At 35.3% G+C, this 19,137-nt stretch overlaps 1 protein-coding gene and 1 pseudogene across 7 annotated transcripts in view; both read left to right on the top strand.

The window, feature by feature from the left end:
* Ankrd28 (ankyrin repeat domain 28) overlaps positions 1 to 19,137 on the top strand; it is a 188,048-nt gene that overhangs the window by 137,576 nt on the left and 31,335 nt on the right. For all 7 annotated transcript variants that reach the window (XM_076842037.1, XM_076841927.1, XM_076842006.1 and 4 more), the window contains 2 exons: positions 279 to 347; positions 2,597 to 2,737. In XM_076842037.1, the coding sequence (XP_076698152.1) occupies positions 279 to 347; positions 2,597 to 2,737 (210 nt within the window). The remainder of the gene's footprint in view (positions 1 to 278; positions 348 to 2,596; positions 2,738 to 19,137) is intronic.
* On the top strand, positions 4,946 to 18,710 carry LOC143412128 (palmitoyltransferase ZDHHC6-like; annotated as a pseudogene).

Genomic DNA, 19,137 nt, shown 5'->3' with positions numbered 1-19,137 from the left:
ATTCTAATGTTTTATTCTTCACAGAATGTAAATCATGCTATTTTTTTTCATATTTATCCTCATTTAAAAAATTTTATTTAGGACTGGGGATGTGGCTCAAGTAGTAGCGCGCTCGCCTAGCATGTGTGAGGCACTGGGTTCGATTCTCAGCACCACATAAAAATAAAATAAAGACATTGTGTCCACCTTAAAAAATAAATAAGAATAAAAATTCTTATTAAACTTACCAATTTTACTGCAAAATATCTGACAATTAAGTTTTTTCTTTTACCTAATAGGAATTTGGAGTGCCTAAACCTCCTGTTGAATACTGGTGCAGATTTCAACAAAAAGGACAAATTTGGGAGGTAGGTCATGTTATATAGTTTCTCTGTAGAAACTGATTGATTTTATTTACTTAACGATTTGCTTTACCTTCTAATTGATTTCTAAAAATTAACAATTCAGAGATGGGCACAGTGGCACATGCCTGTTATCCCAGTGACTCAGGAAGCTAAAGCAGGAGGATCACAAGTTCAAGGATGGCCTTAGCAACTTAACGAGGGCCTGTCTCAGAATTGTTAAAAACCAAAAAGAAGACAGAATTAAAGATTCCATATCTTTGGCTTTGTGATCATGATTCATTGAGAGTCCTATCTGAAGTCAATATCTTCTAAATATTAGTTCTCATTTAGTCTCCTTCCACCTGGTCCCCTCCCAAAGCCCTAGAATACTAGCCACAGCCTTACCCTTGTAAGTAAGTGCTTTTTGATACCACTTCTCCCATAATTATGGTGATAAAAATTTTGATATTCCTTGGTACCTATGGTCCTTCAAGAAATTCATAGTACCTAGGATACAGTAACAATTCTTGCCCAAAGTCATTCCCTTGTGAGACATCCTACTTGCTATTTCTGGTTACAAAGCACTATTAAAGAGAGGAAATAGGTTTCAAATATGTGTGTGTGTGAGTTTTCTGTCTCTTCTATGTAAATCTCATACACCCATTCACATATCCCACTGCGAATAATCTTCAGAAAGTTAGCTATGAAATGACCAGATTTCTTTGTTGTCATTCAGCCAGTTTTCTCACTGTTCAGCCCCAGGCTTTACTGTAACTAGCATTTGTGGTAGTGATATTTGAAGCTACCATTGTATATTCCTGTCAAAGCACAGAATGTATTAAGACTCTATAGGAAAGAATTAATGGGTGGTATTTGTTTGAAAGATAGAAGTGGCATCATGAACAAAATTACGTGTCAACAGTTGAGAACTGTGCCTATCAAAGTCTATGACAGGGAAGAGTGTGTATTAGAAGGAAATGTGCAAATATCAGTGCATGTAGGAAATAAAAAATGAATAGAACAAAAGAAAAAACTGTTTGACCCCCATAATGGCTTTGAATAACAGATTGATCTCATAAGCCTACTAATGGAAGGAACTAATGACCCACAATATCATAATCATTTTGTTTGGCTTTGGAATACAATATTTTATAGTTAATTTGCTTTAATAATTATACTTTAATCTGTCTAAAATAATTTTATTGCATATCAAGTACTCTGTAGTATAAATAGCAGTGGGGACTTCTGAAGCAAATTCTGACCTTATAAGCTTTAAAGAATTGAGGATTAATTGCATTTTTAAATATATATCTATATAATGTACCATAGACAGAATAATATTTTACTAGGTAAAAATTGTACTGTGAAGACTAAACTGTACTTTACAATCGTATTTCTTGGTTTGGGGGAGGGTAGTGAAATTATGGAATCATCAGTTTTGTGATCCTAAAATAGTTTACTCATAATTTAGTAACATTCTCTTTCACTTTATTAACCACAAAGAAATAAACTACAGCTGGAAGGTAGTGGCACACGCCTGTAATCCCAGTCACTCAGGAGGCTGAGGCAGGAGGATTGTAAGTTTAAAGGCAGCCTCAGCAATTTAGCAAGGCGCTAAGCAACTCAGTGACACCCTGTTTCTAAATAAAATACAAAAAGTACTGGGGCTGTTAATCAGTGGTTAAACACCCCTTGATTTAATTCCTGATGCCAAAAAAGAAATCAACTACAAATACTCAGTCTTTAGAAATTAAAACAGTACTCTAACTCTTCTGAGTAGTGAATAGTCTTCAAAATTGTCTTTATTGCATGAGAAGTCTGATACTACTACTATGTAGGCTTATCATGCAGTTGATATAATGGAGCATTCTTTATAATGCTTCTATTTTTTTCTCTTATACTTTATTTCTCTACTGAGACTTGAGTAGAGGCTTCTGCTTCTATATTTTTTTTATTAGCAGTAGGAGAAGCTTTGTTAAAATGAAAGCTTTCCAGTTTCTGATCAGAATATGAAGATTATAATCCACTCAGGGGACTGAATTACAGCTGTTTAAGAACCATTGAATAACTGTTTTGATTATATTTTTTATACCAAAACATTCTCTACCACTTTGCTTTCTCCTCCTAGTTTTATGTCCTCTAAAAAGACTTGGTGTATATTAGAAGTCATTGAAAGGCCCATCATAAACACAGTGTTTATAAATGTAGAGTAAAAGTCAACTATGCTCTTGTTTATGTCCCTGGCTTTTATCTTTTATTAACTTGACACACAGATCTCCACTGCACTATGCTGCTGCCAACTGCAATTACCAGTGCCTGTTTGCTCTTGTGGGATCAGGAGCAAGTGTGAATGACCTTGATGAAAGAGGCTGCACACCCCTACATTATGCAGCTACATCAGACACAGATGGCAAGTAAGTATCATGGGGTAAGAGTGAAAGATGATTATTTCTGTAAACTGGCTTCTTTCATGTGGAAGACTGTTTTTATTGGATATTTGTATTTCCTTTTTATATTGTTTTTGTTGTTGATTACCTTTCCCTGAGTCTTTAAGAAATAAGTTTGATTTTATTATTATTCCTAAATCATAGTTATTACTACCTACTCAGCTCAGTAACCTGCCTTATTGACTAATGTGGTAAAAAAGATAAAGGTCCCTTCTTTTCCTCCTCAATAGTTTATAGTAAATAGTTATAGTAAAACAATAGTTTTAATATCACTTTCATACTTTTCCCATTTGAAAGGTTAAATTAGATGACAGACTAAGTAAATGCTGGCCAAGAATGAATGAGAACAAAAGAATACATAAACTTCTATAAGCAATACTCAATTATCAGACCATTTTATATTACCTTAGTATAGTTTTTTTCTTCTTGAAAGAAGTAAACTCATTGAAAACAGAAAAAAGCTCTTCAGTGTCTTTGGTATTCCCCATGCTATCTAAAGTCAGTGAAGAGTAAAAATAATGCTAGGAAAAGTAATGACTCCTTTGGAAAGATGTTTATAAACATACTTCTTGGAAGTTGCATTTAGCATAGAATTATTTCTTTGGCTTTTAATATTTACTTTCTATCCTCAAAAAACATAATTTGGGCCTGGGGTTGTGGCTCAGTGATAGAGAAGATAGACTGTAAATTAGAAAATACTTTGGTTTATTAATTTTGTAATTTCAGGGTTTGAATTATGTGCCTAGCACATGTGAGGCACTGGATTCTATTCTCAGCACCACATAAAAATAAGTAAGATAAAGGTATTGTGTCCATCTACAATTAAAAAATAATAATTTTTAAAAGGCATAATTTGGTGATATAATTTATAAATGTTTATTTTTGTGTTTTGTTTTTGGTTGGTTGGTTGGTTGGTTGGTTGGCTGAAAGTGCTAGGGATTAAACCCAGGACCTCATGCATGCTAGGCAAATACTTTATCAACTGAGCTGTAGTCAACTCTGACAAATGTTAATTTTGTATATAAATTCTGTAACTAATTTCAAATCATTTCTCTAGTTAACTTTTTGTTGTTGTTGGGTCTGTGGCTAAAATTCTAATTTTCACAGCATTAGTAAAATATACTTCTTATTTTCAGGAATATGTCATTTTAGACTATTTGATATATATGCAGAAAAGTTGGACAGAGATAGACTTTGGGAGGAGTATTTGAAGTATGTTTTGTGATAATAGCTATTTAAAGAAAATCTGTGATAAAGACTAAATTAGAAAATACTTTGGTTTATTAAATTTCAGGGTTTGAATTATAGCTATTTGTTGCTTTTTTTTATTTTGAGACAATCTTGCTAAATTGCTTAGAACCTCAGCCTCTGGAGTCACTGGGATTATAAGCGTGTGCCACCATGCCTGTCTAGATGTTCTGAAAATAGCTTTTATCTATAGTGATTTTATCACCATCTGTAGTTTTTTACCATTCGCACAGACTGATTATTAGATATAACTCAGCATAATCTAATTTCTACTGAAGGACAAACATACCCCCCCAACAGATTGTGCTTTGTTCCTCCTGCCCTTAGACAATTGCATTAAATGTGAATTCTCTCCCAACCCCAAGGGACTCTGAGAGATAATGAGGTGTTTTGTTATGCATCAGTAACAGAATAGGGTTTGATATCTAAGTCGAGTCCTGCATTATAAAATGACTGTGGCAGCAGCTGGAAGGTGGCCTTGGGGGAACTTGGTGGATCTTGAGGACCTAGTAATTCAAAGTCTAGCTATTAAAATCTTTGACAATTGTGGAAGGGTCTTCTAACTGCAGTTTCAGAGGCCTCAGTTCATAGATGGATGACTGTTGCTCTGGGCCTGAGGTGAGGCGGAACTTCGTGGCAGAAGGGTATGGCAGAGGAAAGTTGCCCAGGACATGGTAACAAGGAAGCACAAAGAGCAAACCTGAATTCTTATGGCAGAAGAATAGCATATTTCAATGCATAGTATTGGGAATTTGTGGTTTTTAGCCAGTATGCTTTTTCTATACAATTATGTGAGTATTAAAATAAATTAAATCATTAGTCTTCTTGCCTAATATAAACTTTTCTGAGTAAGTAGGCTAGTGGCTTTAATTATTTAAACATTTATTGTCAGAGTATCTGTTAAGCAGCCTGATGTAATAAAAGATTATGAACTTTCAGAATCAGAAAGACCCAAATCTTGTGATATCCGTATTGAACCTGTTTGAGCCCAAGCCAGGTAATTAATTACTGAGCAAAGGTTTCTTTCTCTACAAAATTAAAATGGAACTCACTTAAGAGTTATAAATGAATCTAAATGAGATAGTATGTATAAAAGAAACTTGGAGCATCTGATTCATGTCTTTAAAGTATCAGAATTCCAGGGGTCCTGTCTAAAGTCATCATGTATTGATTCATTGATGTATTCCTTAGGAATCTTTGTGAAAGTATAAACTCAGGTTTTTATCTTTTTTTTTCTTCCCCCCATCCTTGTTTTTTGGGGGAAAAGGTACCATGGATTGAACTCAGAGGCACTTAATCAGTGAGCCACATCCCTAACCCTATTTTGTATTTTTATTTTAGAGACAGGGTCACACTGAGTTGCTTAGTGCCTCATTTTTGCTGAGTCTGGATTTGAACTCTCGATCCTCCTGCCTCAACTTCCCAAGCCTCTAGGATTACAGGCATACACCACGATGCCTTATTTTTTAATAATCCCCTGTCAGCATCCCACTTCTTGCCTTTAAGTCACACCAGGCAATGTTGTTTATATGTTCTTTTGGTAGTGTTGTTGTTTGTATCAGGGATTGAACCCAGGATTGCTTAATCAGTGAGCCACATCTCCAGCCCTTTTTTAAATATATATATTTTATTTTGAGACAGATCCTTGCTAAATTACTTAGGTCTCACCCTTCTGAACTGCTTGGATTACAGGCATGCTTCACCACACCAGGCTCTTTGGAATTTTTGATGCTCTGACATTGATATTTTACTATTTAGATGGGACATATAGTAATTACACTTCTCTTATGCCTTATGTTCCTCTGTCCTCACTTTCAATAAGTATTGGAAACTACATGAAATCATTTCTGATCCATTCTAATTATTCTGTTAGTTGCCCTCCTTATCCTGATACTTGTGTTCTTTGTAGAAAATTGTGAGTTAGCAAATCCTCTGAAGTGCCTTATTTCCACTTCATATTAGAATCCAACAACAAAAAATTGACTCCTCTTAGAAACATAGTAAGCACATTAAATATTCATCCAGGTACGGTGGCATATGCCTATAATCCCAGTAGCTAGGGAGGCTGATAGGAGGATTGTGAATTCAAAGCCAGCCTCAACAACAACGAAGCACTAAGTGAGACCTTGTCCCTAAATAAAATACTAAATAGGGCTGGGGATATGGCTCAGTGATCAAGTGCTTCCAAGTTCAATCCCTGGTACCCACCCACCCCACAAAAAAATGCAGTTCTCTTTGCCAGTTGAAGAGAAGTAAAACTGTGCTTGAGCAAGAATGGTGAGGGTTCCCTCATACCTATGTGTAATGTGTATTAGACAAGGGAAAGGTTGAGATGGTTTTTCTTGATTATACCATACATGAGGAAGGAAGCTTGTGCCAACTCTGAGATAACATCATCATTAACACTTCTATTTATATTTATTTTGTAGATTATTTCATGTTATCAGTGTTAAAGGCCTTGCATGTGCTTTCCTTTTTCTTTTTTTTTTTTTTTTTTTGTATGGTGATTAAACCCAGGGTACTTAACCACTGAGCCATATCCCCAGTCCTTTACCTTTCTAGCTTCTGTTATTCAACTCTATGGCCCCTTCCATATTTTTAGATATTTGTTATAGTACTTCTCAGTACCAGTTTTCTTAGTCCATTCAGGTGTTGTAACAGAATATCATAAATTGTGGGTGGCTTATATACAACAGAAATTTATTCTCACAGTTCTGGAGCCTGGGAAATCTAAGGTCATGGTGCTGGTAGATTCAGTGTCTCACTAGGGCCTACTTTCTCACTGACCACCATATTGCTTTAACCTCCCATGAGGGAAGGCAGTGTAAGAACTCCTTCAGGCCCTCAGATGTTTAATAAGATCACTAATCTCACTCATGAGGGCACCATCATCACCTCCTGAAGGCCCCATCCCCCATCTCTTAATATTTTGGTGTTTGATTTAGTTAGCTTTTGCATCCCTGTGTCCAAAATGCGCAACAAGGAGAAAAAGTTTATTTGGGGCTCACAATTTCAAAGGGCTCAGTCCATAGATGCCCAACTGTTTTACTCTGGGCCTAAGGCAAGGCAGCACTTGTCCGGGGAGGACCTAGCAGAGGAAAGCTACTCAGCTTTTGGCAGGGTCAGGAAGCAGAGAAGGAAGGAGGAGGGAAGGGGTCACAGGGAAGATGCGCCTTTGGAGGGCATGACCCACTTCTTCCAGTCATACCCCACCTGCCAACAGTTGCTATCTAGTCAGTCCAATCAAACTAGGATGGGCTGACTAGGTTACAGCTCTTGTGATCTAATAATTTCACCTGAATATTCCTGCATTAACAGGAGCTTTTGGGAGACATATACCCAAATCATGACAGGTTGAGATTTCAGTATATGAATTGGGGAGGGGTGAATATAAACATTCAGACCACAGCCAGTCTTATGAAATGGAATCACATTTGGAGGTCTAACACCATTGTTTGTCTGTTTTTAAACTTTATTTAAATGGAATCACGCAGTTGTTCTTGTGTAGAGATTTTATAATTCTTAGATTTATTCCTAAGTATGTGAAATTTTATTGCCAAAACCTTTAATTTCTTTTTGTTTGTAATGTTATATAGAAAATATACTTTTGATTTTTATGTGATTTCTACCAGCAAAGTTTGTTGTACTCATTTTGTATATGTTTGTAAGAAAGCACTGTGTTTGATACAGGCTCTGCTGCCTACTGTGTGGACCATTGAATAGTTTACTTAACCTCTATGCCTACTTTATAAAATGGAGATAATAACCTAATCACACTCATAAGCCATGTGAGATTTAAATGGGTTTAATATATTAGCTGGGATGTTATAATTTTTCTTTGAAGGATAACTTTATTTTAAATTAACTGTTTGGTTGTTTTTGTAAGTACAGCCACTATTACACACCATTATAAGAAGGAAGTCCTCTGGGAGTAACAATGCTATGTCCCTTTATCTGGGTGGAGTAGTCCTTAGCCAAGACTTTGACCAGCCATGGGACACGAAGTTTTAAATCAGTTCAAATTTGTACAAACTTGAAATTGTCAGGGTTCATGAGTGGTCAGGGGGAAAGTAGGAGAAGTTTAATCTGAAATGCATTCTTATTTATTTTATGTGCTTAATTGGGATAAAAATACTTAGTTTGTTTAACATATTAAATGAGAAAAACAAACTATAACAGCAAGAATAGTTGTGTTTTTTTAAGCCATAATATTCTTTCAGATTTTGCATACTTATTTTCATTTCAGGGGAAAGAAAGAATGTAGAGAATCTTCATGTATTAATTATGTTGGCTTTATAAGAGTATGTGTTAATTTACAATCTGAAAAAAAGAACAGTCACTCACCTCCCACACTCATTTTCATGTTAAAATTTAAGTCCAGATTTTTAGTATCAAGTAATTTTTTAATTCAGTATTTTACAAACCACTTAGTTTAGCTTTATCTTTTACTGATTAGCCACTGCACTGAAGTTTTATAGGAGCATATAAAGAAAAAAAAATGGGTGAAGATTATAAGACCAGAGGTCTGTCTATTCCTTGCTTTACTTTATTCTAGCAAAAATTTGGGACAAGTCATTTAACTTTCCTAAGTGTCAGTAATTTTTTTCACGTGTTAAAGATAATGCTTACCCAGCATATCTAATAAAATAGTGATGAAAATGCATATTGCTTGGTGAAATCTAAAGGCATTATCAGTAAAAGGAGTTTTATTAATATTAATTAACTTAGTTCTGTTGTGTAGCATAAGGTTTACCATCTGTGATAATGTGAATGCTAAAAATTAAAGAAATGTGGTTCATTAAGAACTACTGCATGTGTAACAATTATTTCAAATCATTTAGTGATATAAATTTTGAAAAGTGTAAATAATGCATTGGAACATAGTCTCCTACCTCTTTGTGTTTGGGGGGGCTTTTGGGAGGGGGGATTTGTTTTGAATATTGGGAATTGAACCCAGGGCCGCTGAGCTACATTCCCAACTCTCTTTATTTTTTGAGACAGAGTTTAAGTTGCTGAGGCTGACCTTGAACTTGCCATCCTCCTGCCTCAGCCTCCCAGGTCGCTTGGTTTACAGGGTTGTGCCACTGTGCCTGGCTGTCTCCTACTTTAGAAAGTAAACAAGAACTTGTTTTGCTTTCCTTAAATAAGTCTTTTATTCAGTACTCATATATCAGTGAGTTATCTTAAAATAGTTTGTTCTACTGATAGACTGTGCCTGATACTCCGGTCTCACTAAGGGAGAACTATTTCCTCACATCTGGAAAACATAATTAAAGAGATATGGACAGAGATATATATCTTATTTATTTTGTTTTGTAATGCCTTCTGGTAAAATGTTTGTGCCTGGGATGTAATGAAACTAACCTACATACTGACAAGCCTTTTCTACATTTCAGGGAGCGAACTGAGCACATAGGAAGTCTACAAACAAACAACTTACATGTGGCCTGAAACATTTGCTGTTCTTGAAACTCCCTCAAAGCTATTTTATGAAACTGAAAAATAACAGTCTTGTTACTTTAGAGCCAGATTTGGGCTCAGTTTTTTTTGTTGTTTTTTTTTTTTTTAATCATAATGATACCGATTTTAACAGTCTTCCTTATTCATCATCCTTGATTCCTAACAAGTTTAGCTATACATAAATACCAAAATTCCACTTTAATGAATGAACATGAGGGTATTATATCAAATCAAAATTCCAAAAATAATTCTAAAGAGTTTTACGTAATTCATTAAAGAAATAAAGGTTCTCATTGAAAGGATGACCCTTATGTATAAATGTGTGTGTGTGTGCGTATGTCACACATATATTATAGAGTTTATATAATTATACAATCAAATTTATATGATAGAGTTCCTGAATTATCAGTTATATTGCTTTAGAGCTGCTTTTTTTCCCATTTTTTAAATATTTTAGTTGTATTTGGACACAATACCTTTATTTTATTCATTTATTTTTATGTGGTGCTGAGGATCGAACTTAGCACTTCATACACACTAGGCAAGTGCTCTACCCCTGAGCCACAACTCCATTCCCTCCCATGTTTTATTATTAGTACATTAATTTTGGGTCTAATTCCTAGGTCTTTGGTCCATTTTGAGTTGACTTTTGTTCAGGGTGAGTGATCAGGATTTAGTCTCATTCTTTCCTGTACCATTTTTTTTAAAAAAAAGTTATCTTTTTACCAGTGTATGTTTTTGGCACCTTTATCAAGGATCAGATGATTGCCAGTACCATTAAGTTTTGTTTTTTTGTTTGTTTGTTTGTTTGTTTTTTTACTACAGCACTATAGTATAATTTGAATTTGAAGTCAGTTATTGTGCCTCTAGCATTGCTTTTTTGGCTTAGAATTGTTTTGGGTTTTCTGCATCTTTTCCAAATGAAAATAGAACTGTTTTTTCTAGTTCTGTAAAGGATATCATTGGTATTTTGATGGGGAGTGCATTGAATCTTTATATTGTTTTTGGTAGTATGGCCATTTTAACAATATTAATTGTGCCTATCCATGAAAAGCGGAGGGGGGGGTGTCTTTTCATCTTATGTCTTCTTCATTTTCTTTCTTAACTGTTTTATATAGAGATATTTTATTTCCTTGGTTAGTTTTATTCCTAGAGGTGTTTTGTTTGCTTTGTTTTGTTTTGTTTAGGCTATTGTGATTGGGATTGTTTTTCCTTCTCAATAAATTGATTATTGGTGTATAAGAAAGCTATTGTTTTTTTTTATACATTGATTTTATAACCTGCTACTTTGCTGAATTTATTAACTCAGTCTTCTGGTGAGGATTTTTGGGTCATCTATTATCATACCATCTACAAACAGTGAATTTTATTTCTTCCTTTTTTATTTTTACCTTTTTTATTTTCTTCTTTTTCCTAATTGCTCTGATTAGGATTTTTAGTATTATGTTAAATGGGAGTGATGAGAGTGGACATTGTCATCTCATTCTAGATTTTACAGGAAATGCTTCCTGGTCCATTCCCCTCATGTTGGTTTTAGATTTGTTGTATATATCCTTTATGATGTTGAGGTAGGTTCTTAGTTTCTTCAGTGTTTTATCATGAATGGGTACTGACTTTTATTGAAGGCTTTCTCTGCATATATTGAGAAGAGTATGATTTTTGTTTTTAATTCTGTTTATGTAGCGAATTACATTTATTGATTTGCATATGTTAAATTATCCTTTCGTCTCTGGGATAAACCCAACTTGGTCATTATGTGCAGTTTTCTTAATATGTTGCCAAATACAATTTGGTAATATTTAGTAAGAATTTTTGTGTCTGGGATAATAGACTGTGGTTCTCTTTCCTTGAAGTGTCTTTAACTGGTTTTGCTATGAGTGTGATACTGGCTTCATAGAGTCAATTTTTAATTTCATGGAATAACTTGAGGAGCATTGGCTTTAATTCTTCTTTAAAGCTCTAGTAGAATTCAGCTAAAAATCTATCTGGTCTTGGGCTTTTCTTTGTTGGAAGGCCTTTTATTACTTCGTCTTCTCATGCTAGTTATTGATCTGTTTAGGTTTGCTATCTCCTCTTGATTCACTTTTGGAAAGTCATGAGTCTAGAATATATTTATTTCTTCTAGGTTTTCCAGATCATTGAGTATAGTTTTTGAAATAGTCCCTAATGATCCTCTGGATTTCTGTAATGTCGGTGGTGATTTTTCCTTTTTCATCTCTAATGTTGTTAATTTGGGTCTTCTCTGTTTTGGGGTTAGTTTGGCTAAGGGTATATCTTTTCAAAGAACCAACTGTTTATTTCATTGATACTTTGGGTTGTTTTTTTATTATTATTATTCTCAAGTTCATTGATTTTGATAATTGCTTTCCTTATACTTTTTGGAATTGGTTTGTTCTTATTTTTAAACACCTTGAGATGCATTGGGTTGTCTACTTGAGATTTTTCTGAGTTCCTTATATACTGGAGGAAGTATGAACTTTATGCTGATAAATTGGACTGTTGAAATTTATAATTGCGAGACACCCAACATGGTGGCCGGCGAGGAGGCAGCACTTTCAATGCCTCTGCAGTAACGGGATCAGAAAGACCCATTAATACACCTACATGCGACCTGCTGAGAAACTTCTAGCAAAATTCCGCTGAAAGGAGACCTGCCGGGAATTACATCAAATAAATTTATAGGAGTAAACAGTAACTCAGCAGTCAAACAGAACAAGAAGCAACATGAGCAGCATGAAAAAGCAAGGAAGAAAAGGACTACAGACAATGCAGGAAAGCCTAAATATTCAGGAGGATATAGTGTCATCAGAAAAATGGTCATATAAAGAACTCAAGGAATACCTTAGACAGATGGAATGGAACCTTAAAGAGGATATGAGACAGCAAATTCAAGCAGCGAAAGAACACATTGAGAATGAATTACATAAACAGATAAAAGAAGAAGTTAAGCATCTTTATCAGGAGATAGAGATTATAAAAAAGAATCAAACAATAATCTTAGAAATGAAGGAAATTATAAACCAAATTAAAAACTCAAATGAGAGTATCACTAATAGAGTGGAGCAAGTAGAAGCCAGAACATCAGATAATGAAGACAAAATATATCATCTTGAAAAGAGTCTAGCCAACTCAGATAGGCTGGTTAAAAATCACGAGAGAAACATCCAAGAGATATGTGATAACATAAAAAAAAGAAATTTAAGAGTCAATGGGATAGAGGAAGGAATAGAGATTCAAACTAAGGGAATGAGTAACCTGCTACATGAAATAATTACAGAAAACTTTCCAGAAATAAAAAAGGAAACAGATATACAAATTGTAGATGCATACAGGACACCGAGCATACAAAATCACAGTAGACCAACGCCAAGACACATTGTTATGAAGATATCCAATATACAGAACAAAGAGAAAATATTAAAAGCTACAAGAGAAAGGAGGCAGATTACATTCAGGGGTAAACCAATAAGGTTAGCAACAGATTTTTTATCCCAGACGCTGAAAGCGAGAAGATCCTGGAACAACGTATTTCAAACACTGAAAGACAATGGATGCCAACCAAGAATTCTGTATTCAGCAAAATTAAGCTTCAGGTACGACAACAAAATAAAAATCTTTCACGATAAACAAAAGCTAAAAGAATTTGCAGCCAGAAAACCAGCATTGCAAAGCATCTTGAGCAAAACACTACACGAGGAAGAAATGAAAAACAGTAACCAAAGCTAACAGTGGGAAGTACCTCAGTAAAGACAGACTGAGGGGGGAAAGCTAATCATGGAGAAACAAACTAAATTTAAAAAAAGAGAGAGAGAGATAAATAATCAAACATGGCTGGAAGTACAAACCATATATCAATAGTAACTCTAAACGTTAATGGTTTAAACTCTCCAATAAAGCGACATAGGCTGGTAACATGGATTAAAAAAACAAATCCACCAATATGCTGCCTCCAGGAGACATATCTGACTGTAAAAGACATACACAGGCTGAAGGTGAAAGGCTGGGAAAAAATATACCACGCACAAGGTCCTCGCAAGCAAGCAGGGGTGGCCATCCTCATATCGAATAAAATTGACTTCAAGACTAAGTTAATCAAAAGGGATAAGGAAGGACATTATATACTGTTAAAAGGAATCATTCACCAACAAGACATAACAATTATCAATATTTATGCACCAAATAATGGTGCTGCGACGTTCATAAAACAAATTCTCCTCAAGTTCAAGAATCAAATAGACCACAACACAATAATTATGGGTGACTTCAACACACCTCTCTCACCATTGGACAGATCCTCCAAACAAAAGTTGAATAAAGAAACTATAGAACGCAATATCACAATCAATCACCTAGACTTAACTGACATATATAGAATATATCAACCATCATCAAGTGGATATACTTTTTTCTCAGCAGCACATGGATCCTTCTCAAAAATAGACCATATATTATGCCATAGCGCCACCCTCAGTAAATATAAAGGGGTGGAGATAATACCATGCATTTTATCTGATCATAATGGAATGAAACTGGAAATCAATGATAAAAGAAGGAAGGGAAAATCCTATATCACATGGAAAATGAACAATATGTTACTGAATGATCAAGGGGTTACAGAAGACATAAAGGAGGAAATCAAAAAATTCTTAGAGATAAATGAAAATACAGACACAACTTATCGGAATCTATGGGACACAATGAAAGCAGTTTTAAGAGGGAAATTCATTGCCTGGAGGTCATTCCTCAAAAAAAGGAAAAACCAACAAATAAATGAGCTCACACTTCATCTCAAAGCCCTAGAAAAGGAAGAGCAAAACAACAGCAAATGCAGCAGAAGGCAAGAAATAATTAAAATCAGAGCGGCAATCAACGAAATTGAAACAAAAGAAACTATTGAAAAAATTAACAAAACTAAAAGTTGGTTCTTCGAAAAAATAAATAAGATTGACAGACCCTTAGCCATGCTAATGAAGAGAAGAAGAGAGAGAACTCAAATTACTAACATACGGGATGAAAAAGGCAATATCACAACAGATGCTACAGGAATACAGAAGACAATTAGAAATTATTTTGAAAACCTATATTCCAATAAAATAGAAGATAGTGAAGACATCGATAAATTTCTTAAGACATATGATTTGCCCAGACTGAGTCAGGAGGATACACACAATTTGAACAGACCAATATCAATGGATGAAAATGAAGAAGCAATCAAAAGACTACCAACCAAGAAAAGCCCAGGACCGGATGGGTATACAGCGGAGTTTTACAAAACCTTTAAAGAAGAATTAATACCAATACTTTTCAAGTTATTTCAGGAAATAGAAAAATAGGGAGCTCTTCCAAATTCATTCTATGAGGCCAACATCACATTGATTCCGAAACCAGACAAAGACACCTCAAAGAAAGAAAACTACAAACCAATATCTCTGATGAACCTAGATGCAAAAATCCTCAATAAAATTCTGGCGAATCGGATACAAAGGCACATCAAAAAAATTGTGCACCATGAGCAAGTAGGATTCGTCTCTGGGATGCAAGGATGGTTCAATATACGGAAATCAATAAATGTTATTCACCATATCAATAGACTTAAAGATAAGAAACATATGATCATCTCGATAGATGCAGAAAAAGCATTCAACAAAGTACAGCATCCCTTTATGTTCAAAACATTAGAAAAACTAGGGATAACAGGAACTTACCTTGACATTGTAAAAGCTATCTATGCTAAGCCTCAGACTAGCATCATTCTGAATGGAGAAAAACTGAAGGCATTCCCTCTAAAATCTGGAACAAGACAGGGATGCCCTCTATCACCACTTCTATTCAATATAGTTCTCGAAACACTGGCCAGAGCAATTAGACAAACGAAAGAAATTAAAGGCATAAAAATTGGAAAAGAAGAACTTAAATTATCACTATTTGCGGATCACATGATTCTATACCTAGAAGACCCAAAAGGGTCTACAAAAAAACTACTAGAACTAATAAATGAATTCAGCAAAGTGGCAGGATATAAAATCAACACTCATAAATCAAAGGCATTTCTGTATATCAGTGACAAAACTTTTGAAACGGAAATGAGGAAACACACTCCATTCACAATATCCTCAAAAAAAATAAAATACTTGGGAATCAACCTAACAAAAGAGGTGAAAGATTTATACAATGAAAACTACAGAACCCTAAAGAGAGAAGTAGAAGAAGATCTTAGAAGATGGAAAAATATACCCTGTTCATGGATAGGCAGAACTAACATCATCAAAATGGCGATATTACCAAAAGTTCTCTATAGGTTTAATGCAATGCCAATCAAAATCCCAATGGCATTGCTTGTAGAAATAGATAAAGCAATCATGAAATTCATATGGAAAAATAAAAGACCCAGAATAGCAAAAGCAATTCTAAGCAGGAAGTGTGAATCAGGTGGTATAGCGATCCAGATTTCAAACTATATTACAGAGCAATAGGAACAAAAAACAGCATGGTACTGGTACCAAAACAGGCGGGTGGACCAATGGTACAGAATAGAGGACACAGAGACTAATCCGCAAAGTTACAACTATCTTATATTTAATAAAGGGGCTAAAAGCATGCAATGGAGGAAGGATAGCATCTTCAACAAATGGTGTTGGGAAAACTGGAAATCCATATGCAACAAAATGAAACTGAATCCCCTTCTCTCGCCATGCACAAAAGTTAACTCAAAATGGATCAAGGAGCTTGATATCAAATCAGAGACTCTGTGTCTGATAGAAGAAAAAGTTGGCTCCGATCTACATATTGTGGGGTCGGGCTCCAAATTCCTTAATAGGACACCCATAGCACAAGAGTTAATAACAAGAATCAACAAATGGGACTTACTTAAACTAAAAGTTTTTTCACAGCAAGAGAAACAATAAGAAAGGTAAATAGGGAGCCTACATCATGGGAACGAATTTTTACTCCTCACACTTCAGATAGAGCCCTAATATCCAGAGTATACAAAGAACTCAAAAAATTAGACAATAAGATAACAAATAACCCAATCAACAAATGGGCCAAGGACCTAAACAGACACTTCTCAGAGGAGGACATACAATCAATCAACAAGTACATGAAAAAATGCTCACCATCTCTAGCAGTCAGAGAAATGCAAATCAAAACCACCCTAAGATACCATCTCACTCCAGAAGATTGGCAACCATTATGAAGTCAACCAACAACAAGTGCTGGAGAGGATGTGGGGAAAAGGGTACTCTTGTACATTGCTGGTGGGACTGCAAATTGGTTCTGCTAATTTGGAAAGCAGTATGGAGATTCCTGGGAAAGCTGGGAATGGAACCACCATTTGACCCAGCTATTGCTGGCTATTGCTGATTAAAAAAATGTGGCATCTATTCACCATGGAGTATTATGCAGCACTAAAAAAGACAAAATCATGGAATTCGCAGGGAAATGGATGGCACTAGAGCAGATTTTGCTTAGTGAAGCTAGCCAATCCCTAAAAAACAAATACCAAATGTCTTCTTTGATATTATAATGAGAGCAACTAAGAATAGAGCAGGGAGGAAGAGCAGGAAGAAAAGATTAACATTAAACAGAGACATGAGGTGGGAAGGAAAGGGAGAGAAAAGGGGAATTGCATGGAAATGGAGGGAGACCCTCATTGTTTTACAAAATTACATATAAGAGGTTGTGAGGGGAATGGGAAAATAAACAAGGAGAGAAATGAATTACAGTAGATGGGATAGAGAGAGAAGATGGGAGAGGAGGGGAGGGGGGATAGTAGAGGATAGGAAAGGTAGCAGAATACAACAGTTACTAGTATGGCATTATGTAAAAATGTGGATGTGTAACCGATGTGATTCTGCAATCTGTATTTGGGGTAAAAATGGGAGTTCATAACTCACTTAAAGCTGATGTATGAAATATGATATGTCAAGAGCTTTGTAAGGTTTTGAACAACCAATAAAAAAAAAGAAATTTATAATTTCTTCAATGCAATGTTTTTAGTTCTGGGGATTGAACACAGGGGTGTCTTACCACTGAGCTATATCCCAACCTTTTTTATTTTTTGAGACAGTGTCTCTCTGTGTTGCTTAGGGTCTTGCTGAATTGCTGAGGCTGGCCTCAAATTTGCAGTCTTCCTGCCTCAGCCTCCTGAGTTACTGGGGTTACAGGCATGCATCACAGCACCTGGCTCAACTCCATTTTTGTCTCTCCCAGCTTTATTCCTTTGGGGTGGAAACTGGAAAACTCAGGTTAGCTTGTTTGCCAAACATACAAGGCACCGTCTTTATATCATTGCAGAGCATGTAACAGATGTCTAATGAAAATGGACCATCACCATCCTTGAATCAATAACTGTTGTGGTTACCAAAATCATGCTTTGTTCATACTTTTTTTTTCTTTGAGCACCACTGTGTTTTATTCATGCTGCTTTCATTTTTGTTATGACTGTGTACATTCAACTTATAATTGGCTGTCCTTTGAGTAGAACACAGTAAAGATTGATATGAGTGCAGCCCAGACAGAGAGATCCTCTTCCAGTTGTTCCCTTCGAATTAGTTGCATTTGCTGCCACCTTGTTTGCCTTGGGATTAACTTTAGAAACAACCATAGCTATTAGGATTATGGTTTTTATCCACGTGAAAAAAAAAAAATCAGAAACAAAACATTTTGAATCATGGACTGAAGAAAAGGCTAAAGATCAAATTCAATATTGCCAACTAGATGCAGTCTTTTGTTTTCCCCTATGATGTGGAAAGTAGTTGGAAGAACTTTAAAAAGGTATTTACATAGTCAAGGGTCCCAGAAAATCAATTGGAGGGGCCAATAAGAGAAGACTGTTGCCACTACAGTGTAATAATAGAACAGTGGAAACAAAAAGCATATGAGAGGGTCAGAAGTGTTTGCTATAAAGTCATAGAAGATTATAGTCATGCCTACTGTCCATTGAATAAAGAAAACAAAATCATCACAATCTTTTACACTGAAAACCCTCAAATACAGCTACAAAAAAAGGGAGTTCATTTTAGCCACAAGAGGGTTATGATGCTGCTTATGTGGAGACAAAATTCTGGGTGATTACTTTGTAGATGTTCCAAGAATAAGAGGATGGTTCCCTAGAAACCATGTGGAAAAGTGTCCCTGTCATGCTTAAGCAGATCTAGCCCCAGAGGGCAAGAAGAAAAACAATATAGCCACTGTTAAAATGAAATTATTCTTTACATTTACGTCAACTTGAAAATTGTACTTATTACTAAAAACTATGCAATGAGCCTACTCTGTTTAAGGTATTCTTTTCCTCAGAGGTTCCCTGGTGCCATGATTTAAATATTTTTATTACCATTTTGAAATAGAGAAGCCATTCTACACATGCCTTTGAATTCTTGCCTCTTTACCACTTCTTTCTTCTTCCTCCTAAAAGGAAAAACATTTCACTCAAGTAAGCTAATTGTGTTTTATCTAGGTGTGTGCCATTGGTTGGTTGGTTTTAAATGTGCTACACATTCTGGACTTCACCTGCAGATTGAGTTCCCCTTTTACCAGAAGCATGTGATAATTTTGTTTGCCCCTCAGTTGATATTTCTTATATAATATTATAGATACTTAAAGAACTTCATTTGTCATATTCATTATAAGCTCAGTTTTTGTTACCTATCTTTCAATAA

This window comes from Callospermophilus lateralis, chromosome 1 (assembly GCF_048772815.1).
Source record: "Callospermophilus lateralis isolate mCalLat2 chromosome 1, mCalLat2.hap1, whole genome shotgun sequence".
Classification (NCBI taxonomy): Eukaryota; Metazoa; Chordata; class Mammalia; order Rodentia; family Sciuridae; genus Callospermophilus; species Callospermophilus lateralis.
Note: the sequence above shows the minus strand (reverse complement) of the source record. Positions and strands in the feature narration are given on the sequence as shown.